This window comes from Armigeres subalbatus, chromosome 3, assembly GCF_024139115.2.
Source record: "Armigeres subalbatus isolate Guangzhou_Male chromosome 3, GZ_Asu_2, whole genome shotgun sequence".
Taxonomy (NCBI): domain Eukaryota; kingdom Metazoa; phylum Arthropoda; class Insecta; order Diptera; family Culicidae; genus Armigeres; species Armigeres subalbatus.
In genome coordinates, this window is record NC_085141.1 from 23,928,266 (window position 1) to 23,952,436 (window position 24,171).

At 40.0% G+C, this 24,171-nt stretch overlaps 3 protein-coding genes and 1 long non-coding RNA gene across 5 annotated transcripts; 1 reads left to right on the forward strand and 3 right to left on the reverse strand.

The window, feature by feature from the left end:
• Positions 1–1,479: 1,479 nt before the first annotated feature.
• On the reverse strand, positions 1,480–4,276 carry LOC134227626 (histone deacetylase 3). Its single transcript, XM_062709240.1, has 2 exons — positions 3,404–4,276; positions 1,480–2,869 (listed from the first exon to the last, which is right to left on the reverse strand). Exons 1-2 carry the CDS (start codon positions 3,562–3,564, stop codon positions 1,732–1,734), a joined length of 1,299 nt encoding a protein of 432 aa, XP_062565224.1. The 5' UTR covers positions 3,565–4,276; the 3' UTR covers positions 1,480–1,731.
• A 7,166-nt stretch (positions 4,277–11,442) lies between these two features.
• Positions 11,443–16,147, reverse strand: LOC134219157 (uncharacterized). 2 transcript variants are annotated; one of them, XR_009981499.1, is made up of 4 exons: positions 15,466–16,147; positions 15,003–15,389; positions 14,842–14,933; positions 11,443–11,714 (listed from the first exon to the last, which is right to left on the reverse strand). It is a non-coding gene; the product is annotated as an uncharacterized LOC134219157 (long non-coding RNA). The 2 variants fall into 2 exon arrangements; XR_009981500.1 differs by having other exon boundaries at positions 14,842–14,936.
• Positions 16,148–19,279: 3,132 nt separating this feature from the next.
• LOC134226712 (uncharacterized) lies at positions 19,280–21,367 on the forward strand. The gene is made up of 4 exons (XM_062707668.1): positions 19,280–19,509; positions 19,582–19,723; positions 19,794–20,687; positions 20,767–21,367. The coding sequence occupies exons 1-4, from the start codon at positions 19,444–19,446 to the stop codon at positions 21,306–21,308; spliced, it is 1,644 nt and encodes a 547-aa protein (XP_062563652.1). The 5' UTR covers positions 19,280–19,443; the 3' UTR covers positions 21,309–21,367.
• Positions 21,324–22,662, reverse strand: LOC134226714 (sorbitol dehydrogenase-like). The gene is made up of 2 exons (XM_062707669.1): positions 21,667–22,662; positions 21,324–21,599 (listed from the first exon to the last, which is right to left on the reverse strand). The coding sequence occupies exons 1-2, from the start codon at positions 22,575–22,577 to the stop codon at positions 21,416–21,418; spliced, it is 1,095 nt and encodes a 364-aa protein (XP_062563653.1). The 5' UTR covers positions 22,578–22,662; the 3' UTR covers positions 21,324–21,415.
• Between the last annotated feature and the right edge of the window lie 1,509 nt (positions 22,663–24,171).

Sequence of the window (24,171 nt, forward strand, 5' to 3'; positions counted from 1 at the left end):
TGATTGAGATGATCATGATCTGATCGCGGATTCATATCGTTGTAATAATTGATTTATTTTGAATCGATTCAACGATTAATTGATTCAATAATCGTTAAGAATCGAGAATCATCGATTAGTCTTCTTCTTCATGGGGGCCCTTAAGGCTTTCACGGAATACAGCGGAACGGCGACGGAAACGGCAGATTAGACAGTTAGGTGCCCGCCGTCGCATCGCTCGTCGCGTTTACTCTGGCTTCACCCTTAGCCCATATATTTTCTGCCAAATTTTCCGTTTCCGTCGCCGTTCCGTTGAATTGCGTTTGGGGTTTTAGCCACTAAACGATTAATCGGGATTTTATAGCATCTCTAGTTTCGTCTTCTCTCCCTGGGTACAGTGTCATTGTACTACAGATGTCAAGTTGTTCCCGGGTTGGGCAAAATCATATGGGACTTTATTTTCAACCACAAACCGTACGTTCAAATTTTCGGCGAGAATTGGGAAGTTTTTTTTACATACTTTATAGCGTCTTTTATTTTAGTGTGTTATGTTATCGCGCATCAGTTTGGAAACTCTCACTCTCTCGCTCTAGAAAATCTCTTTTGCGTGTCATCACCACTCACTGGAATCGGTTTATCAAGCAAGTGATGAAGAGTTGCCAACTCCTTTTTCGCACTCATCGCATCACACCTCGAGAAAATTGGATTCGCAGATTTTGTCTCCGCATGTATTTTTTTAGAGGCGAGATTGACGGGATTTAGTCACGGAAAATCAAAATTCCGGCCCACGCATCTCGGAAATCGAGTCAATAATTATTATTAGATCTAATTAAATATTAGACTTCGAAACATTTACCTGGACTAAAAAGTATTTTAAGGTCCGTATTTTAATATATATTTCGAGTGAAACACGCATATAAATTCCAACTTTAATACGCCAGCATATGCTACAACCGATTGAGCAGAAATTTCCAGAGAATGATTTTCGTGCCCGAAGGAGGGGGGTCATTTTTTTTCCTTCTCGTAGACTGGGCCAGTCTAACGTGAAATTTCTGGCTGTGTATAATATATACGTCTGCATGATAATTTTACAATCTTGTAAGGAGCCGTTCACAAATTACGTAACGCTGTATTGGAAGGGATGAGATTGGACCAAGCGTGAACGTAATTACGGCTCATTCAAATAAATTAAATCATCCATACAAAAAATATGTGGAAAAGGGAGGGGGTCCGAATTCGCCTAAATTTGCGTTACGTAATTGTGAACGATTCCTGTTCAGATAACGAGGTTTCTTACGTAACGTCAAATTTCATATTAAATGAATGAAGGGTAAGCTTTAAGCTCATCAAACTCGTATTATCTGAACAGTATTGCCTATTCAGACTACAAGCCTTGCCATAAGATAGTGACTGTCAATGCATTCGACAGTTTTAACAAAAATAATGTATCAGTTACTAGAAAGGCAGAAATGATTTTTCTTTAAATAAATATACGCAAAATTACTATGCGAAGATTATTGAATTTATTAATCACTAGTTTCATTATAAAAATGAGTTTAAAATCGTACTGCCTACGATTTGCGTTTAAGCTTATTGGAGGTGCGCAGGTGTATGTAATTAAAATCCTATGCATTAACGGACATACTTGCGTTGCAGTTGAACGTCCTCTCCTTTCAGGTCGAGCAATGTTCGTAATCCGCATTGAGTTTAAAATTCTACTTAAAGTATAACTCGCCAAGCAACTCACTAATGCTAAGTTTCAATTTCACTTTTATCGTTATCGTTTTCACCGTCGAAAAATTCGTTCTTCGGTTCCACATGCTTGTCTTCCTCTTCCTGAGTCATTCGCGCTTCCGGATTGGGTTCTTCGCTTGTTTTGACGTCCTCCGGCAAGGCGTCTTCAGGGATGTCGAACATTTGCACACTGGGTGCATGTTGACACATTTTGATATTATCGTAGACGTGCCGCGTGATGGCCTCCAAGTATTGTTTGCTGTTTGCATTGTCCTGTCGGCTGGGAATGTCCGGGTGAAGAGTAAAGTCCGGTGCAAAGAACTCCAAATAGTCATTCATGGGAATCTCGTTGGAAATGGTTTCGTCTATAAGGAGGGAGGTTTCATATGTCCAACATCGAGCAACATTGCGAAGGGTGTAGCCACCACCGCCTACGACAAGGGTGGGTACGTTCAAATCCTTTACGAATTTAACACACTCTCCGTGGCCTTTTGTACTGAGGGAGAAGCAACCCAGGCGATCTCCAGCTAATGAATCAGCGCCGCATTGTAGAACGATTGCCGTCGGTTGGTAGAATTCCATGACGGCTGATATGACTGGTTTGAATACTTGCACATAGCTCTGATCATCAATGCCTTCTTTCAAGGGAACGTTCACCGAATAGTACCGTCCGGATTCAGCTCCTATTTCGTACATATCACCCGTACCAGGGAAAAAGTAGTTGCCATACTTGTGAAATGAGACCGTCATCACCCGGTCCGTCAGGTAGAAAGCCTCCTGCACCCCATCACCATGATGTACGTCAATGTCGATGTACAGGACACGTGGATGATACTTCAAAAGTTCCAAAATACCAATCACAATGTCGTTTACGTAGCAAAAGCCAGAAGCTTCGAATTTCTTTGCGTGATGCAAACCACCGGACCAGTTAATGCAGATGTCGCTATGATTGTGGTTCAGCTTCTGTGCACCTTCGAGGGACGCTCCAGTGTACATGGCGCAAAACTCGAACAACCCGTCGAACACCGGGCAATCATCGCCCACGTTGAACGATGTTAGGCACTTCGTGAAACCCTGGATGTTCTGAGGTGTCACTCGCTGTAGGAACTCGATGTATTCATCGCTGTGAAAGCGTGACATATCATGTGCGCTTGCTCTGGGGATAGAGAATTAAATAGCGTATAAATGTTAATATAAGAATCAAAATTGAAGAGATATAATGGAAAATTATTTACCCTGAATAAATCAAGTACAGGCGAAACCATATAATATCAACTCCTCTACAAACGTAACCAGACTAATTGCATATATGTTAGGATCAGACTATGACTATGTAGTCTGTTCATATTACGAACTTTATCACTTGAAACCATATACTAGTTTTATCCTCTCTATTATTGTAAACTTAACTAAAAGAAACAGTTCCACATTATTGTAATAAATGTGAATGAGATGTGTGACTTTTTACCTCAAAATACTTTATCAAGTGATAAAGCTTGTAGTCTGTATAGGCTATGGCATGTTATTTGGCTATCTTTACGATAGTTCTCTTGTTTATTTTAATAACATGCTCTTTATTCGTAGTTTGAAATTAGAAAATATAAAGCCACAACAAATCGATTCAGATTCAGAAACAATAAAAAATCTAATTAATAAGCAACCCCCACCTGCCCTGGTATATGGCACTCACTTGTACGGCCGGTAGATCTGCATCTTCTTGTGTAACCCGTAGTTCATGACCAGGTGATGGATCACCGATAATCGATGCGGCTTCATCGGATGGCCCGGACCGTAGTGGAAATTTCCAACATCCGGATTGAAGAAATAAGATACCCGCTTAGTGCTGCCCATCCTGTTGCCAAACCCAGTTCTAGCTCCCAATCGATTTTTCTGCCTTTTTCTCTCAAATGTAAATTGTATCGGACTCTTCGTCCTCGTCAATGTACTGCTTCCAAGCGTAAATCACGAGCAGAAAAAATACCGCCGCAAGGAGTCGCTTCGTCAAACTAAAATCCAAAGATTTAAATTCTAGATCAAAGTGCTGCTGCTGTTGTTGGTGATCTTGGTCTAAATCCCTATCCTCTAGGAAGCGATGCTGGAGCGGATTATGTTGGTGCTGGTTGCGAAGCTGCTGCTGTTCATGTAAATGCAATTGAAGCGAATGATGAGTACGAGTTGGATGCCGGAGCTGGATCGCTTCAAAAATCATCCAGCAATTGAATTTGGGCGCCTCCGAGGAAACTTTCGTGACTTCCGACACGGCCACGAATGGACTCCATCCGGAACAGTTTGTTTGTTGGTTCTGTCTGTTGTCGAACTGCTGATGCGGCTTTATGTAATCCTACACTGCCAAATTGATTTTTTGTTCCTATCCGTTCATACACTACCCGTTCCTCCGCCCCTTTGGCACTACGCGGAAACGCTGCAGATGAAAAATGCACCAAAATTGCAAGCCAGAATTTGTTTTTTTTTCTGCCGCGAAGAAATTACGGGACTTGAACACGACAAAACGACGCTTGATGGTCACTCCGGTCACTCCTGACTCCGTGCACTCGTATATGAGAGCCAACAAGACTGACATTGACAGAAGGCAACAAAAAAGGGTTAGTCTGATAGGACAACTGGTAGAATGATCGTAAAAATATTATTTCAAGACAAAATTTTCAAAACGACTTATCTGCTTTTGTAAACAAAGATTCAAACGATGATTTGACGAATCTGATAGCTCTCCCACGGAAACTAACACCATCAATAGGTAGGTGAAGGTTTCCGCTACCTGTTGATGGTGTTGGTTTGCGTGAGAGAGTTATCAGATTCGTCAAATCATCGTTTGAATCTTTGTTTTAAAAGCAGATAAGTCGTTTTGAAAATTTTGTCTTGATTTACAAAGATAGTACACTGAAAATAATCGAAACGCTCGATTCAAGAATTCTTGCACATGTTAAATAACTGCAACCCCATTCTCCAAGCGAATTACTAATAAAATATATATCCAAATAAACTTTATGTGTGGTCTCGAATTAGCAATTCTAGGAACTTTTTTCAAATGGGCCTAATTGATTTTGACCTTGATTTTTGGAATAGCGATTGTGCTCTTAATTCAAACTATTTTGGTCAACTAATGCAACCAACAGAAAGAATAGATTGCGATCTATCTGGTAGTAACGTCAGTGGGACAAAATATGCTACATAGAGAGAGTATAAGCTGTTTCAAATTTCAAGGTCAAATACAGTTACGCCTATTTGAAAAAAGTTCCTAATTATTATTTAATTTATGTGTGGTTCTATATCGATTATATTATTTAGAGTGAAATCAGTAGTGATTCAGTTTGGTTGCAAATTTTCGAATACTATTCTAGTTTGAATATGAGCCAAAATAGAACAAACTCACAGGCTTCCCCAGCAGTGTTCTATTCATGTTTGATTGTTTTTCCATTAAATCTCATTAAATGAAATGATTATGTTGCTGCTGAGGAAGGCGCGGTAAATGCAAAGTGGATTGATCCGTACATAAAACGACGCATTCATGCACCAAAACAATTGAAAAATATTTGAATATCGTGATTTATTCGTGGTTCAAATCTGCAGAATATAGAACTCACGGATAAACACAGAAACTCATTAATGAGTAAAAAAGTACTCATTTTTAGTTCAAGTATGTAGCTGTCAGAAAATGGGGAAAATTTGACAACTTGAAATGTGTAAAAAAATACCCATTTTGAGAATGTTGTTTTGGTTGGAAAATGATTATCTTTTACTCCTAAATGGTTGAAAAAATACTTAGGAGATAAATTTGAGCCCAACAAAAAGTAAAGTGTTTTTGTATATTAAATCTATAATTTAAATTTTATTTGAGTTGCTCAAGTTTAATATTACAACCGTCAACAACATGGGAGAGCTAGTACGTGCAAAAGTAAGTATGCACTTTGTTTTTCACTTCGATTTTATTCCTCATGTTCGATATAATTTGTTTCAGCATGCAGGTGTCACGAGAGCCACATAATAGACACAGTTCAACATGGATCATATTGCTGAATTTTCTGCGAAAACCCATCAGCGGAACGACACAAGGATTTCCGGGTCGAAATTCAGGAAAAAGACGGCACATCCCAGAAAAAAGATGACAAAAATTCGCCCAAGATATGCCGTCTTTTTCGGCTTGGGAAAACTTGGCTCTTGAAACTCTTTGGCAAAAGCATATTTTAATTTATATTTATGTGACATATAAATAAACTTATTGTGTTTATCTTGGTGTTTATATGGTTTCATTTGCTTTTTTATTTGAAGTGAGAAGAATTCTCGCTTAACTTTTCAAAAGGTCCTAAGTAACATTTTTTTCATGAATTAATTTGAATAGCGCAATCAACAGACCAATATGAAAGCTTTTGATTGCACTACTCAAATTAATTCATGAAAAAAATGTTACTTAGGTCCTTTTGAAAAGTTAAGCGAGAATTATTGAAATTATCGGTAGTTGCCTAAAAAAATATTCCCAAAGCGAGTAAAATTTACCCATTAAAAGTTCTGAATCATTCTCGTGAATGGGTTAAAAAAGCCCCATTTTTTGACATATATTGCGTTTACTCATTAAAGAGTAAACAATGTTTTACTCATTTTATGAGTAGATCCACTTATTCTTCGAAAAGAGTGAAATTTTACTCATTAATGAGTTTCTGAGATTGTCCGTGTAAGCCGTATAACAGTTTTAAGCTTTTGAATCTAGACTGTTATTGTAGATCCAGTTGAAAACCGAACTGAGCTCTCGCGACATTCGCATTTTCTCCCATTTCCGAATGTCGCAACTGCATCGCGAGTGGTGCGCACGATGGCGCACGGCTATGGCATAGATGCGCACTACTCGCAATGCAGTTGCGACATCCGGAAATGGGAGAAAATGCGATTGTCGCGAGAGCTCAGTTCGGTTTTCAACTGGATCTACAATATAAAAAATGAATCTTGAGCCACTGCTGGGAAAGTGCATGATTCAGATTCATATTCAAACTGACAGCCCCGAACGATTTGAATCACTGCTGATTTTACTCTTAGGGTGGAGCTATTGCAAAAATTTATAACGGCGACACATATATCTTATATAGATATTTTTGGCAGTGTAGGTTAACTGCAACCCCCCCCCCCCACATCTTGACATTTGGCCTTAGTTTCGCGTACCCACTTGCAAATCGTAGATGGCGCTTCGAAACATAAACAATGGGTCATCCTACACTGCCGCCACACTTTTCCTCCGTAGAAACCATGTTTTTTTGTTTCGTCATTCGTTTGTCAACAAACAACTGACAGGAGCGTCATACATGTTATTAAATGGCTGTCAGTTGGCCCAACTAAAAAACCGAATTCGTTAGTTGGGTCGAGGTCGTGGCCCAACCAGCGAATCGCGACTGTATGATTATTCTTTATCATCCAAGTAGCACATGTAACAACTCTTAAATATAAAAAATAAATGAAAGGTTACATAATGGTCGGATTTAGGATGCTTGAAACATTCCAAGTCGCGGTTAATTGCATTTGGGTCATTTTTCAGTCATCCCCGCATGAAAAAATATCTAAAAGCGAACAGGAATCTACCTGAATCAGACGCAAACCACCTTAGTCAAGATTCCTTTTCATCTTGGACACGAGCCAAGTCCATTTCATGTATATATGTATGTGTGTTCAACGGTACATTTGCCTAGCAAACGAAACGGTTCAACGAGTTCAACCGTCAAAACCTTGTCGCCATCGCCATCTTTTTTCACCGAAAGTTTCTCTGGCCAGTCGGTGGTGGTGAGCTAAAATCATTTTTTTCCGAGCCATCGTTCATGAAAGCCTATAAAAATTATATATTGGTCTTAAGGTAGCCTCACACCTCGGGAATTTGGTTCGCGGATTTTTTCCCCATGCATTTTTGCATATGCGATGTTTTCGGAATTTGGACACGGAATATCAAAATCCCGGCCCCATTTAAAATACACGGGGCTCAAAATCCGCTGGAAAATTTTCCCGAGGTGTGAGGCAGCCTTTAGATCATGGTCGGATTGTAGAAAATCCGACTGGAGGCGTCCACCCTGATACATCGAGTGATACATCATGGTCAGCGGACATCCGGATACATCAAGGTCAGCAACACCAGGCTGCTTTGGAGGCCAGTATGGAGAAAATTTACACGATGAACTTTCACGGCCATTTTGATGAAATTATTGCATGTGCTGGCATCGCTCGGTACGAAGCAGAGCAATTTGTTTTTAGCCGACGCTTTGCAAGCGAAGGGTTAAATAATTATTTAACACTCTGCTGCTAAGTTATTGGAAATGGCACAGCTTAATACAATTTACCTAGCAGACAACTGGACAACGGCTAGGTGGATGGATCGCCGGGTGTCTATCGGGACCCATCCATCAATTTTCCTGGAAAAGGAACGCTCCGCATCTAAGTTGAGGGACCTAGGTTGCATTAGGTGGATGAATCGCCGGGTGTCCATCCGGTTCGTCGACCTGATGTATCCAACCATCAGCGAGGAAGCAACAGTTTCCCTTGAGGAGGAATGAGATCCTGCTGAAAATTCATTTTACAACTGAAACGACGGTAAAAGTTGCTCAAAACATCTTGCACGCAGTGAAATAAACGAATACATCTCCATCTAAAGTGACAAGAGTCTCACTATGGGAAAATCCGATACAGGTAAGCAGCAGAATACAGTCGTGATTCTTTCTATAAGATAGTCAACCAGATTCCTTAAGAACTAGCTCTAGAATGCTGCCCGCAGAATGCTGATAAGGGTTATTTCTGAAATCCAGTCGAGATTCCATTGTGGAATTCAGAATGATTTTTTTTCCTGGAATACAGTACTTCCCGTCTGGAATCCAGAAACAATTTCGGCCAGATTCCAGAAGGAATTCCAACTCGACCCGAGAAAGATTCTGAACTGGATTCCAGGTCTAAATTCTACTATAAACCAGTCGAAATTCCTTTTAAAATCCAGTTGAAATATCTTTCGGAAGCTAAAAGCAATCCCGATAAAATTCTGGATGCACCTAGACTGGATCCCAGAAATAATCTCGAATGGAAGTCTCCAGAAGGAATCACAACCAAGGATGTTAACGATCATTCAGTAATTTGCGTTCGATCATTTAGTAGTTTTGTCAATAACATATTACAGAAGCTTGAATTTCAAAATATGTTGTATGGTGGACTTCTAGCGTGAAGGTTTTTCTACAACTTTGCCTAATGGTTCGTTATTAGAATTCAACTAATAACGGAGTTAGAGCGCTAGTTGCAGTAACTTAAACTAAATGATTGGAATTTTGTTATCATTTAGTCTAAGTTACAGAAACTATAGCGATAACTCCGTTACTAGTGGAATTCAAACAACGAACCTATAGACAGAGTTGTAGAAAAACCTTCGCACTAGAAGTCCACCATACAACAAAATTGGAAATTCAGCTTCTGGAATGTGTTATTGACAAACTACTAAATGATCGAACGTAAATTACTGAATGATCGTTAACATCCTTGATCACAACTGGATTCCAAGAAGGGTTCTGGTTCTTTCTGACATCCAGTCGTGACTCTTTTTGGAGTACAGTCCAGATTCCAGTCAAACCCATTTTTCTTCCCGGAAGAATCCATACTGAATTTCTCTTTCTATCTTCCAAACAGGTTTGTATTTATAATAGACCGCTTTCCCCCCTTCGCAGCACGACCGAGAACGAGACCTCCAGGGCTATCAATCGGTCATGGAATAATGCAGAGGTCTGCTGCCACGATATGTCAAATCCTTTCCGGTTCAAACGGTTTACTCGTCTAAAATTTGAGGTAGACACCGGTTGAAACGGTTGTTGCATTTGAGGCGGATTTGAGGTCTGACAGATTCTAGACATCGTAGAAAAAAATCTAGGATACTCATTTTTTTGTCTCAGAGATATCATGGGAGACTTCTAAAAGATCTTTCCAAGCAATATTGATTTATCCCATTGCTGCAAATATGCATTATTTTTCTTAAAATTTCATTGTTGAACGGTATACTTTTTTCTAACCGTGTACGTTTTAAGCAGCCCCGTGGCAAGAGATGCTTCTCAGCGTAGCGAACATCTTCATGAATATGTCCAGCATACATTTTGAAAAGTACTTCTTCCGAATCGTGCCTTTACAAGCAATTGGATTTTATCCAAAATATTGTTGGCTACACTTTTTCAATTTGGTCAAAAATAATACCAGCTATTATGGGCATGTAAATATAATCCTAAAACATCTTTCAGCACACCATTTATTTCATTTCAATTTCACTAATGAATGTGTTTGATTTGCATCCCCGGACCATTTCAACTGTGATGCTCAACACAGTATAAACAATAATAATATCTTTTGTTTGATTCGGAGCGGGAGAACAAGTTACGAAAAATGATTTCGTGTAGTAAGGGTATGCGATAACACACTTTTTCCTAACGAAACGAAACGAAACGAAATTTAAAATGTCTATGTTCATTCGGATCGAAACGAAACGAAATAAAGATTTCTTTCGAGACTTCGAAACGATACGAAATCAAAGTTCATTTAAATCGAAATTTTTCGAAACGAAACGAAATTTTAATTTTTTTTCCGCGGAATTTTTATTAAATTGGTTTTACATTATGTACGCAATTCTGATTTCACTTTTTCGAAGTCGAATAACTGTTTTGCGGGCAAAAGAGTTTCAATAACAGAAAAGGCAATCTGTGATAAATCGCCATATTCTCGCCGTATATACCGCATTGGCGATAAGACAATACCCCAGCATTTGTGCCGTTTTCAAAGGAATTCATCGTGGAGCATGTGCTCCCGAATCTGATCAATTTTATATCAGTTTTATATCAGTAAGTATATAAAAATAAAAAAATTGTGGGATTTTTCATATACGGATTCAAATTTCGTTTAAAACCTTAAGAATTATGTTAAAGGTTAAAGAGAACAAAAACACTGCTGTCGGGAGACCTTACGGGTCACCTCAGCATACTAAATGAATTTGCCATAAATCCCGCAATAGGAACTTGTAGTGACTGGATGGAAACGGTAGTCAATTATGACTTACCTTACGAGGTGTTCATTCCTTCCCGCCAGGAGTGGGAAGGAGGTGGACCCAGCGTTCCAACAGGCTCTATAAATTTCTTCACAGATGGTTCGAAAATGAATAATCTGACAGGATCCGGAATCTATGGCCCTACAACAAAAATTTCTGTCCACTTAGGACAGTGGCCCTGTATTTCAGGCGGAAATATATGCAATATTAGAATGCGTGTTATTATGCCTGAGGAGAAAGTATAGATTTGCAAAAATATGTATTTTCTCTGACAGCCAAGCGGCACTTAAGTCGCTTAATAACTACACTCGTAACTCAAAGCTAGTGTGGGAATGTATTCTGGCTTTGAAAAACTTATCCATACACTCACGTAAAAAACCTTCCGAAGTTTATTAGTTTACCTTATGAAAATTAGCCACAAGAAATCGGTATGGAAATCATAAGGTAGCCCTATGAACCAGAATGAACTCTGGATGAACCAGGTCCATAGTATACATGTATGCTTATCTTGTGGATGCCTAATGAATTCCATTGAGCTACCTTATGAAATTTCATAAGTTGCTTCAATGAAATTCTTATTATATCGGTATAAAATTTATTGTACACACATATTAAATTTTGAGTCTACTTAAAATTAGAAATAAATTGTTTTAATTTCAATTCCAATATTCTTTCTATAGTGTTAAATATATTTTGATTTAATAAAATACAGATATACATTGACGCATTACAGATATTTTGAAATATACAAACATATTGTTCAACGGTTTATACGGATCGTCTAGGCTCGCTATTAGGCAACTTCGTATTCTTGGGGCATATCGTCGTTAACGACGAACGCTCCGGTGACGAGCAAGCGGAGATCACTCAATGAATGCCTACTATTACGTGAATGTATTCCATCATGCTGATTGTGGAACATCAGCTCAAAAATTGACAGCCACCAGAAACTCTGAAATATACAAAAATAAATAAATGTTAGGTGCGTAGTACACTCTATCTCATTATCAAATATTTGCATAGTTCACACAGGCATCGGACTGATTCGACATCGACATGAATTTCGGTCTAAACCTAATCTGAACCTAAACCTAGTGCCTAAACCAGGTTGAGGGCTATGGGTAATTACCACTAAAAGACGAATTATCACGCTCTAATTGAACACCACCACTTAGTTGTTACTTTACAGATTACCAACTTAAGGCTGCCTCACACCTCGGGAAAATTTTCCAGCGGATTTTGAGCCCCGTGTATTTTAAATGGGGCCGGGATTTTGATTTTCCGTGTCCAAATTCCGAAAACATCGCATATGCAAAAATGAATGGGGAAAAAGTCCGCGAACCAAATTCCCGAGGTGTGAGGCTACCTTTACTTCGACATCAAAAGTAATAAGTACTAAAGACAGACTTGTGGTACAATCACCAAGGTATCGCTAGTCAAGTTGAAAACCGAAATGGGGGACTATCGAAGTTGGAGGCGTAGAATTGCCAATCCGGAGATGGTGAGTTCAGTTCTCGGTCCGGTCTAGAATGTTTTCGGTGCGAAACATTTTCGGCACCCTGGACATAGTGTATCCATTGTACTTGTCTTGCCACACAAGATACATACTCATGCGATGGCGGGCATAGAAAAGCATTAACTTTATTTCTGAAAAAAATGCTAACAGAATACTAAGTTGAAAGCAGGACAAGTGGACAAGGTGGAATTTAGTGCCATAGAAGAAGTAGAAATACACTAGTAAATACTTATACAACGGATCTGCCGTTGTACCAGCATGGTACAAGGTGTCTCACATGTATTATAACTTGTACCATGGTATGGATAGGTAGCACGGGGTACACTGCCATTCTACGCATAACTGTCCCATGTGACCATTGAAATAAAAATCAAACGTCAATCCCAAGTAACCAAAAGTTCCTTTAAGAGTACGTTTTTCGCTTAATCAGCTTCACTAAGAACTTTTGGATTTGTCCCACTAATTTCAGAATCGATTGGATCTGAAAATTTTACAAATATTTTTGAAAAGTAGGGAGGGTAGAATACACATTTCCAGAACACAAAACGAATTGCTACTTATATAAACGTTTTTCAGTCTACATTATCACCAAACGACTACTTCATTTTTCCAGTAGGACAAATCGACTCGAGTTTGGATTTTTACATCAATGGTAACATGGGACAATTATGCGTAGAAGGGCAGTACAAGTAATGGAGCATTAAAATTCAATGCTGTTTTATACGAGGGGCGGATCACTTTGAAATTTGACTGAATCGAAAATATGTATTGAGAAAAATGCGCAAAAAATGTGCGATTCAATCTAATGCGTTAAAAAGTGCATAAAATACCAAATGCTCTGAGAAATGGGAATAAAAGCATAATGCGTTTGAAAATGCGTCAAAATACTAAGTGCGTTGAGAAATATTCACTGGTATAAAATACAAAATGCATAACAAATGCATTAATTCGTTAAAAAAATACGTGTTTTCTGGAAGTACGTTTGATAGATTTGACAGATATAGACGCCATGTTTTGAGATTGTTATTTTGACGAAGCGGTAGTAAACATTGACTTTTGCAAATAATTTCAGGATAATAGCTTTTAGTTGGTATACTACTGATGGTGTTTCCCGAGGTGTTTCCAGCCATTCGGCATAAGGCGCTGAACTTTACCTAGGCTGGCTGGCAGGGAGCATTCCAATTTAATGAGGAGATTGCAGGAATATGTCGGAATGTAGGTTCGTTGTCTTTGTTGCCCACTTTTAAAACAGTTTGTTTGAAACCTGCGATGTGACGTTTCAAACTTCATGTTTTTGCAAAATGGCACGTATTCTAAAGCCCCAAACGCAATACAACGGAACGGCGACGGAAACGGAAAATTTGACAGTTAGCTCATATATTTTCTGTCAAATTTGCCGTTTCCGTCGCCGTTCCGTTATATTGCGTTTGGGGCTTAAGAGTATTTTGTCCTAAATATGAACATATTCTGTAACATCCAATTATGCATGGTACACCGATTGAAGTGGACACTTTTTAGTCAAACCAAAAACCTGGCACATATAATCTGTAGCAGGCCCTCTACCAGTTCCCGGTGATGATGAATTTGTGGAATAAGTCAATGTTTACATATGCCTTTCCGACTTTTGATCTTTTTGTCTATCAGTTGTCAATGTCTATTCATCATTAAAAAAAACCACACCTAAACTTCGCCATTCAGACAGCTAGAATTCAGGGTGACTCAAGGGGTGACTCTTGGGCTTGCTCTTGGGGCAGTTTATGAGATTTTTTTAATTACGACGGATATTTGTACTCCAAGAAAAGAAAAATCATGTTTTCTATATGGGAAATAAACAAAATTCCAACCGAAAGCACAACAAATATACGTCAAAATTGAAATAAGAAAACAAAACTTAATCGAAAGCTGTTTTGATTATTAATGCATTGAAAATATTCAAATGCGTACACCAATGCATCAATGCACTATAAAATGTACCAATGCGTGCTCCATTGCATCAATACTCAAATGCATAAAAAAATGCTCAAAAATACGCAAATGCGTTCATCAATACGTATGACTGCTTCGAAAATGCGTGAGTGATCCGCCCCTCGGTTTTATACTAATGCAAGACATGTGGTACAAGTACTATGATACTAGATGACAAGAAAGTTACTTGAAAACTATCTTGGTTAAATGGATCACTTAATAATTCGACAACTCTGTTGTTTAAATGATTGTAATTTTGTTATAATTTAGTAAATGTTATTGCAATTAGCGCATACATTTTTGAACTGGTGAAATTTGAGCTTGAATTGCGGGAAATAGTTATAGAAAAAAAATCCATCACATATTTTGAAATTCTGCATCTGATACGAGTTTTTGACAAGCTAATAAATGATCGAACCTAAATTTCTAAACCATCCTTGGTTGAATGTAATGTAATAATGTAAATGCAAATTCACAATCAGGCGGTGCAATTATTTTATCATAAATGAATCAAATTTGATCAACTAGCGCATCATATTTAAAATTATATTTATAAGCAAAACTCATTAAATATGCACTTATCCCACCGATAACTTACCCGTTGTCTGGAAGAGATTAAATTTCAATATGGTCCACAGCATAGGTTTGGTCACTCTTCATACAGACATGTTCCCATTGCGGTTCAGCCAACTTCTAAAACATATTAGAAATACATAAAGTAGGTATATAGTCCGGCAATAAACCCATTTCCCTGCTTACCACATTATCCTTTAGGTTAGTTGAATTCATTGACAAGCGATACATGTTGACACCATCAGGTAGATGATAAAGAATGAAGGCAGTGAAAGTGATGAGTGTGATGAAGCTTCAAATTCTGCGAAGTGAAGATGTGGGTACGGGCTAACGATGGTGTACGTGGTACCAGTACTATTCTAGTAAGCGCAAGCACTTGACTCGTTCCATGATCCATGGTCCTCACCAACCTGTCTTACGAGTGGATGCAATGTACCGGGTATCTTTTGATACATTATTCACCAGACCTGAAGATAAACGCACAATCTTCGAGTCCAAATTGTTGCTTTCAGTAGAAATTGTCGTACAGCGACTAAATCCTCCGTCACTTTTGTAACTTCTGTATATCGATACCTGAAAATTATTATGGAACCAGTGAATCAGCACATTTGGTCACATTTAGTAATAACGAATGCAAAATGGAACTCACCTTGTTGCAGCTTGTTATCCGTGAAAAATAATCTTGATTTTGTCATCCGTCGTGCAGACGCCACCCTCATTATCAGATCCACCACACTTGATCCCAGGCTTGTTTTTATCAGGTAGGTCCTGCACTAGACATCTAATTGTCGCATTGTGCATTGTAGATTATACCGAGATTCTTCATAAAAAAGCAGTTTCATCGATCGGGGTGCAATGATGTGTGCTAATCTAGTGTCGGGTAAGCTGATGTTCTGCACCATAGTGTCGCGTCGCACCCGCGTCGGGACTGTTTCATGGAGCACGAAGCCATTCAGCAGGTTCTTATTTGTGACCTCCAACCTCGGGACATTGCCGTACCTGTTAGATCCATCAGGGCTGTGGCTCTGGTAATTGGAAAGTTGTCTTTGTTGTCACAGACCAATAAATACACATTTTTCGAAGCAATTTGCATTCATGGAGTTGATATAAATGATGTAAACGTCGGAGTTTAGCACATAATGGATAATGATCCGAAGCAATCAGCGGAACTCTTCCGAATTTCATCCCAGCAGACACGACACACAACCAATATTTTCCTATTTATATTGAGCTTGCAGAAATGGTGTTTTTGTTGCAAACTCCGTTTAAGATCCAATCTGCACAGTAGGTCATCCTGTCCTGAACCGCGGTACTTTAATCATCGTATTAATTATTTATCTGGAATTTAATTTATACAAAATTGAAAAAATCGGTGTCGGTTGAATGAAAGAAAAATCGTTAATATTTTTCTTTGGATGAACACATGTCAGTCCATAAAATTACCTTATGATTTTTATTCATAAGGATTTGTTTTGGAATTCATAAGGCATAGCTATGTTTTTCATACGAAGGATTATAAGTTTTGTAAGAGCCTTATGAAACGATTATAAAATGAACTCTTGATGTTTCATAAGGCATAACTTATAAATTTCAATATTTTATTTACGTCAGTGTACGCAATCGAGTCTACCTATATTGGATCCCAGGACATACGGGTCTAGAGGGAAACGAGATTGCTGATGAGCTAGCCAGGAATGGATCTAATGAAAGGTTCATTGGCCCTGAGCCCTTCTGCGGGATCTCAGACTGCTCTGTAAAAATGGAACTGAACAAATATATGGTCAGTCAAATCACATCAAACTGGAATGCACTTCCCCATACGAGCCAATCCAAAAGGCTCGTAACGATTAACCCCAAGAAAACCCAACAACTATTAGGTCTCAACAAAAGGGATCTCAACATCTACACCGGTCTAATAACTGGACACTGCCCCTGCAGATACCATCTACAAAAGATCGGAGCAATCCAAACCTCAAATTGCCGCTTCTGTGACGAGGAGAGAGAAACATCAGAACACATCCTCTGCTATTGCAGTGCACTCACTCAACGTAGGTTCAAAGTTCTCAGCAAGCCCTTTTTAGGGCCTGCTGACATATGGATCTTATCCCCCAAGGACGTGGTTGGCTTCATAAAGCTAGTCTCGCCAGAATGGGGGAGTCACATACTGTAACTCAGGATCTCTATCCATCAATAATAGATGGTCTTGAGTTCAGTCGATACCAAGGTATCTCAGTGACAAACATGTTACTGAGATAACTTGCGTATTTCACAGCAAAAGGGTATATCACAATAGTCCTAAAATCTGGACGCAGTGATCTTCACCCGACAAACGAGGAGAAGAATTATGTAATTATGCTGAAGCATACTTCATATTGTCTTGTCAGCGTGGATTAAGTACTGACTTGCTTAGCTTGAATGCTTAGATTTATTTTTTATTTAATGGGATACTCAATTATGTATCCACATCTGCCAGGCGTATACGCAGATAGAGAATTGATATTACTAGACCAACATTTGAAAAAAGCGTATCAGCCAAAATGTATTCCTTCTTATTCTTCGTCTACATATACTGTATATGTACCATACATTTGCTCACTACAAGAATCCTGTGCACATTTCTAAAATGCACGAAGATATGTATTTCCGATTGAATTTCACTCGACAAACTGAGCTACTGTCTATGTGTCCTTGGCATATGTGAACAGCTGTTATGGTCAGTATAAGCTGAAAGCAATCCTAAGTAAAGAATTATCAGCAATGTTAATGATCTTTCAACCCGTTCTGGATTTTTTTGCAAATTCCATGCGAAGATCTAGAAATGCCCACAAATCTGCAATGTTCCTTACATATTGTGCAAATAGTCAAAGAAGAGCTTATTAGCTTGATTAACTGCACACATCGTAGTTGCTAATCATGATTGTCCGAGAACAGCAAATATGCACAGCCCATCAATTAAATAATATTTTTGGGATACCAAAAAGTTATTCTTATTGTATACTTGCTTCGGAGTTTCCAATTCATGACCAACAATGATGTTGGTCACGTGCTTATAGTCAATTTAGGATTAGGAGAGGAAAATTAGTTTAACACTCATTGTTATAAGAGACCGAGGAATGCTCTGCATCTCCGTGAGCGCTACTGGAAAAAAATCGTCGGTTAGTTGAGAAGGTAATTCGTGTGAAACCCCTTGGTAAATGACAAAATATTTATTATAAACGAAGTTATTTTGAAAACAAGAAGACGAAAACTGTGTTTTTAATCCAACGCAAGATCAATGTGCTTCGTTTAATAATCTTCTACAACACGATCGATTCCGCACTAAATAATTTTGTGCTCTTCGATGCAGACATTAGTCTTATCACTTCACGTTCTCCCACATTAGCTGGCGTGATCAGCATCAACACGATCCATTGCACACTGGTTAAACTAATTTCTGCAACGAGATTTTTTTCACTTCGCGTTCTCCCGGACTAGCTGCCGTCCCATGACCAGCATCCACACGATTGTTTCCATACGAAAAAACTACATACGGCGGAGACGAGCCAGCCTCGGGCTGAAAGTCTCCTTAAAAAAGTCAAAAAAAAAAACTACATACGAATTTGGCGAATAAGAATGGGGTTATATAGTAAGCGTTAATAGGAATGTTGTATCACCTTGAGTTTTGAAAACAACTTAACGATTTTGTTCAGCGGCGCAGCCAAAATTTTTGTTAATATAAAGTATGGTTTAAGTTTAAATTTGTTTCGAAATTCCGCGGAATTCCGTTAAATTTCGTTAGAAGCTAGTTTTTTCAAGCGAAATTTTTGCAATTTTACGAAACGAAACGAAATCAAGAAATCAGATATCGCCATGCTCAAATTCCGCGAAATTCCGCGGAATTTCGTTTCGAACCACCTGAAACGAAATTTTTCGAAATACCGCATATGCTTATCGTGTAGCGCTTGATTTCACCTGTAGATTCCCTCCAACTCGTAAGTTTATTATATTTTATCATCAAATAACATAATTCCCATGGTCAAAGATATAAACCTTGCAAATTATTTAGAAAACAATTTTCAGATTTAACCAAAACAAATAGTAAACAAAACACATGATGTTTATTTTCGTACAATAACAACGGACGGTAATGAGCTACCGTCCGTGGACATGGTGGCTATTGTCAAACCCCTGTGATCCTGTGATAGTATTGACTTCTCCAAATGAATGGAGGTGTGCGTGACTTCGCTGTATTCCTGTCAATGTGTGCTGTCTTCCTCCAAAAGTATTCGTGATATTTTTGCCGCAACAAGATTACCACCCACTTTTACTTTATATAAATATTCTGTACAGTGACGTTAGTGTGCGAAAAACTGTGCTTGTAGAACTCAATAGAACGCCAGGGGGGTGGTTTTAAGCGACTTTGACCACTGTTGACCTAACATCTCGAGCCCTCAATCGTGAGTTCTTTTTTGACAATTTGACATTCTCGACATCAGAATCCATAAACAAACGCTCGCACGAGGTTTGTTCGTCAAAAACAAAATCAGTGATTTTTTGCGCAGTTCTTTTATTTTAATCGCAAATATCTTCATTTTTATGGAAGGATTATAACCGATTTTTGTGAAATAACTTGAAGGAAAATTCCGAGATGGGAAAACTAAACGTGACCGTCCTACGGTACCTGAGCAAGGAAGATTTTCGTATTCTCACTGCCGTAAGTTCTATTTATATGGTGTGCCGAATTTTATTCTACGTTATTTTATATTTTGTTTCTCTTAAATCATAGATTGAAATGGGTATGAAAAACCACGAGTTGGTACCAGGGGCACTGGTTGCGGCCATTGCCAGCTTGAAAGCCGGAGGTGTGCACAAATTGCTGCGTGAATTGTGCAAACACAAGTTGCTTTCGTACGAACGTGGAAAGAGATGTAAGTTGTTGTGGCAGGGCTGGGAATGGATGACTTTATGAGTACAAACATTTGGGTCTTGATATTACAGATGACGGTTATCGTCTGACGAACACCGGATACGATTATCTGGCACTCAAGTCGCTGACGCTGAGAGGATCGGTATCCGGTTTCGGGAATCAAATTGGAGTGGGAAAGGAATCCAACATCTACACGGTGGTCAACGAGGAAGGAAAGCCGCTTTGTTTGAAGCTTCACCGTTTGGGGCGGATATGTTTCCGGAATGTGAAGGAGAAGCGAGATTATCACGGCAAGCGCCACAAGATGAGTTGGCTGTATTTGTCGCGCATTTCGGCTACGAGAGAGTTCGCCTACATGAAGGCACTGTATGATCGAGGGTTTCCCGTCCCGGAACCGATCGATTTCAATCGACATTGCGTGATTATGGAACTGGTTGACGGGTATCCGTTGACGAACATATGCGAAGTGGGTAACGTGGAAGCGCTTTATGATGATTTGATGAATTTGATTGTGCGGCTGGGCAACTGTGGCGTAATTCATGGGGATTTCAACGAGTTTAACGTTATGATAACGGAGGACCAAAAGCCAGTGTTGATTGATTTCCCGCAGATGGTGTCGACTTCACACCCGAACGCTGAAATGTATTTCGATCGGGATGTGCAAGGAGTTAGAGAATTGTTTCGTAAAAAGTTTGGATACGAGAGCGAAGAATTCCCGAAATTTACGGATTTGGAACGGGAGGATGAACTAGATAAGGAGGTGTTGTGTTCTGGATATGGCTTTACCAAAGAAATGGAGGAGGACATTCTGAAAGAATATCATCAGGATAGTGGAGCAGATGATAGTGATGAAGCCAGCGATGATGATTATCAGGACAGCGTAACAGGGGATTTGGATGAGAAGGAAATCGAAGAATGTAGGAAGAAGCTTGAAGATGAAATCAAGTTCTCGGAGGAGAAGCCAGGTAGGTTATTTTGTGGGTCAGGAGTGTTCCTGACTAGTAAAAGTGTCTAGTTAATAAAAAATATATATTTTCGCCGTAGCATCCAAACAAGAGGACAAGAATTCAAGTATTCTGAAATATATTGCCTCTATGTCAGCTGAAGAAATGGATAAGCCTTTCAATGATGATGAGGAAGAGATTTTCAAGGATGCACTCCAAGATAATTTGGCATCTTCCCCAGTACCTATTTCAGCAATAGAATCAATTCTTCCGCACCCAGAACAAACGCACGAAAATCTTGCAAACAATGACGCCGATGATGGCGCATCTATCAGTTCGGACGAACTGATCACTAACGAGCAGGATGACAAGTTGGCCGAGCTTGATCCCAACTCTCGTGAATATCGTATGATAATGGTTCGAAAATTGCTGGACGATGCGAGAAGTGCGCGGTCATATTCCACCACGGCCAGCACCATTGCACCCTCTGTGGTGACGGACCGGGTGAAAGGAGGTATCCGACAGCAGGAAAAGAAGGATCAAAAGAAGCGCGCCGTTCCAAAGGGAGAGGCTAGTGCTGTTCGGCGAATGCGGAAAGATAACAACTGCATTGTCAAGGAGTACCGAGGGTGGGACTTTTGAATTAGGTAAGTCAAGTTTAGTTCTATATTGTTTATAATTATATATTACGTATAGAATAATGGTTATAATTGCACAGTTCAATAGGAAAGAAATCCTTTTTGGTTGACTTATTTAGTGAAAGGAATCGGGTTGTTGGTGTCACGTGGGATAAGATGAATCATAATTTTAACTCCTTCGCCTTGACTGGCAACACGAAATGCTTCATGAACGTTGGACAAATCGAAATGATGTGAGACTAGCGGTTTGACATTCACATAACCACTTGCAACGATTTCCAACGCGGCTGGATAACTATAAGACAGTAAAGAGATAAGAACGGTTATGGTAAAGTTTTAAAACTATAATCTCGGCCACTTACTCATGATTATACCGCATGCAAGTTATTATGTCGATTTCCCGGGAAATGGCATCGACCATGGGCAACTGAACGTCCTTGTTTCCCAACCCGACTAAGCAGATTTTGCCTGCATTTCTCGTGGCCTTGATAGAGATTCTCATTCCGGGCTGAGAACCGGTGCATTCCAGAACCCTATCAGCAGGTCCTCCCAACACAGCATGAATCTTTTTCACCAATTCATCCTCCGTGTCTTCCTTCTTAATTCCAATGACTCCTGTTACGCCCAGCTGCTTAGCCACGTCCAAACGATGCTTAGTATGTTCCAAATCCAAAATCACAGTCCTCGTAGCGCCCATTGCCTTTGCCGCAATCAAACAAACCAGTCCGATTGGCCCCGCACCGAAGATCACCACTTTATTGCCCAGACCAATTTGCGCCCGTCTTCCGGCGTACACTGCCACGGCCAACGGTTCCAGTAAAGCACCTTCTTCCATCGTCATGTGATCCGGCATTTTAAAGCAACAGTCCGCGTATTGGGCATAGTAGTTGGAACAGTTTCCGTCGTGCTTCTGCGTCGTACAATGCTTTCCATCCAGACAGATGTTATACTTGCCCACCTTGCACAGATCGCACGTTCGGCAGCCGGCAGCTGGTTCAATCGCGACCCGATCACCGACCTTCAGGTGCGTTACCTGACTGCCAACCTTGCGGACCACTCCAGCTGATTCGTGGCCCAGAACGATCGGTTTGACCAAACGTTGCGCTCCGAATCCGCCGTCCTTGAGGAAGTGGATATCCGTTCCGCAAATCCCACAACTGTCCACTTCGACCACCACCTCATTGAAGGCCGGCTCCGGTATGGGACGGGGCTCCAGGCGGAGATCGTTTGGGCCGTAGACCAGAGCGCATAGATTTTCGTTCTTCGGTGCCATCGTTCGATGATAAGCGGCTGTTGGAAGTTTCGTCTGCAGTCGTCGAAACGTGAAATGAAACTGATTGGTTGTGGACGCGTTCAATCAGCTTCTACCTTATGGCGTTTATGAAGATTAGACATATAGCGCCAGTAGCTTGAAAGGTTTGCTCTATCTTTAATTGGTAATACATCATTAGTAGACCAGCGTATTTACTGTGGAGGATTATTTTACGCCGGCTTGATTAGATAAGTGTGTTGTAGGAGGCGCAAATTTGCATATAGAAAAGAACGCTTGGTCAACAAATTCAATGCACATATGAATAAACATTAAACTCCATTGGGCTAATTGAGATTCACTTTTTATCTGTCTCAACAGATGGGTACTGTAAAGCTTGATAAAGGCTAATAAATGTTGATAAAGGAAATACTATTTTTACTATCAAATCGCAGAAACTTTTACTATTGATGCCTGTTGTCTGCTTTTCTACAAGAATGACAAATATGAGCCAGATGAAATTTTTAAGCCTTTAAAAGCACCGTACTTTGAGTGATTGCGACAGTAATTAATTTTCTTTTAGATATGGTTCGGTGGAAAGTGGGTTTATTTAAAAAGCTTGATCGTTTTACTTCCCGCCGACAACTTTTGTTTTTTTGTTCTATGCATATCTGTTAAGATACTCATAAATACATCGTTAACAGAGCCGTGGCGTAGAGTCCTAGCGTTCTTGGCGAAACCATCGTTGGGCGCCCTTCTCTTACTAAGGAAATGAAAAGCGCAAATTTTACCTTCACGGGCTAAATATTCGCAAAATTCCTAGAAATTTTTACGAAAATGAACAAACGCGTTTTTTTCCTCCAGAACCCACGCCTCGCTAGACCTAGTCTGCCGTTATATGCATAACTGGCCCATGTACTGGCCCTCAAAATGCAAAATGCAGACGAAGGCTCCGCGGCTGCATCCGTCATGTGGCCGACCGAGGCCGACCCCGTCATGTGGTTTGCGCAAGCGGAGGCGCAATGCCATCTTGTAAAAATCGTGAATAACGAGACCACATTCTACCACGTAGTCGCAAAAATAGATCAATCGGTTATTTGTCACATAACCGATTTGGTTGCATACCCCCCAGCTGCTGACAAGTATACTGCTGTGAATTATCGAATGATCTCTCGTTTCGGTCTTCCTAAGCAATGGAGGGGGAATCTGCTCAACAGACATCCTGGGTTGCCCAGGAAGTGCGGGGTTAGGGATCACCTCCAACAGCAAACGAGGGAGGCAGGACTACATCCCCGACCCGCTAAACCGTTTCCATTGCCGCCAAGCCCATAGTCCCTTCGGTACAACCAGAAAGTAATGCTTTAAAGGGGGCCAGTGCACAACGCACCCTCGAGGTTAGCTGCGTGTCCTTGCAGCACCAAACATCGTAACTCGCTTTTTTAGAAGAACACCATGGTATCGTGCCAGCGCATTGCCGGCTTTCCAGGTGGCCTTACCACGCCCTATGTCCTCGGAAGGTGGGAAGGGTCGACTTCGCGCCTGCTTCCCTCTGCACGACTGGTATCAAGAATGATGATGCCGCGTGCACCCCAAATTGACCTTTCTGCGATAGGGCCTA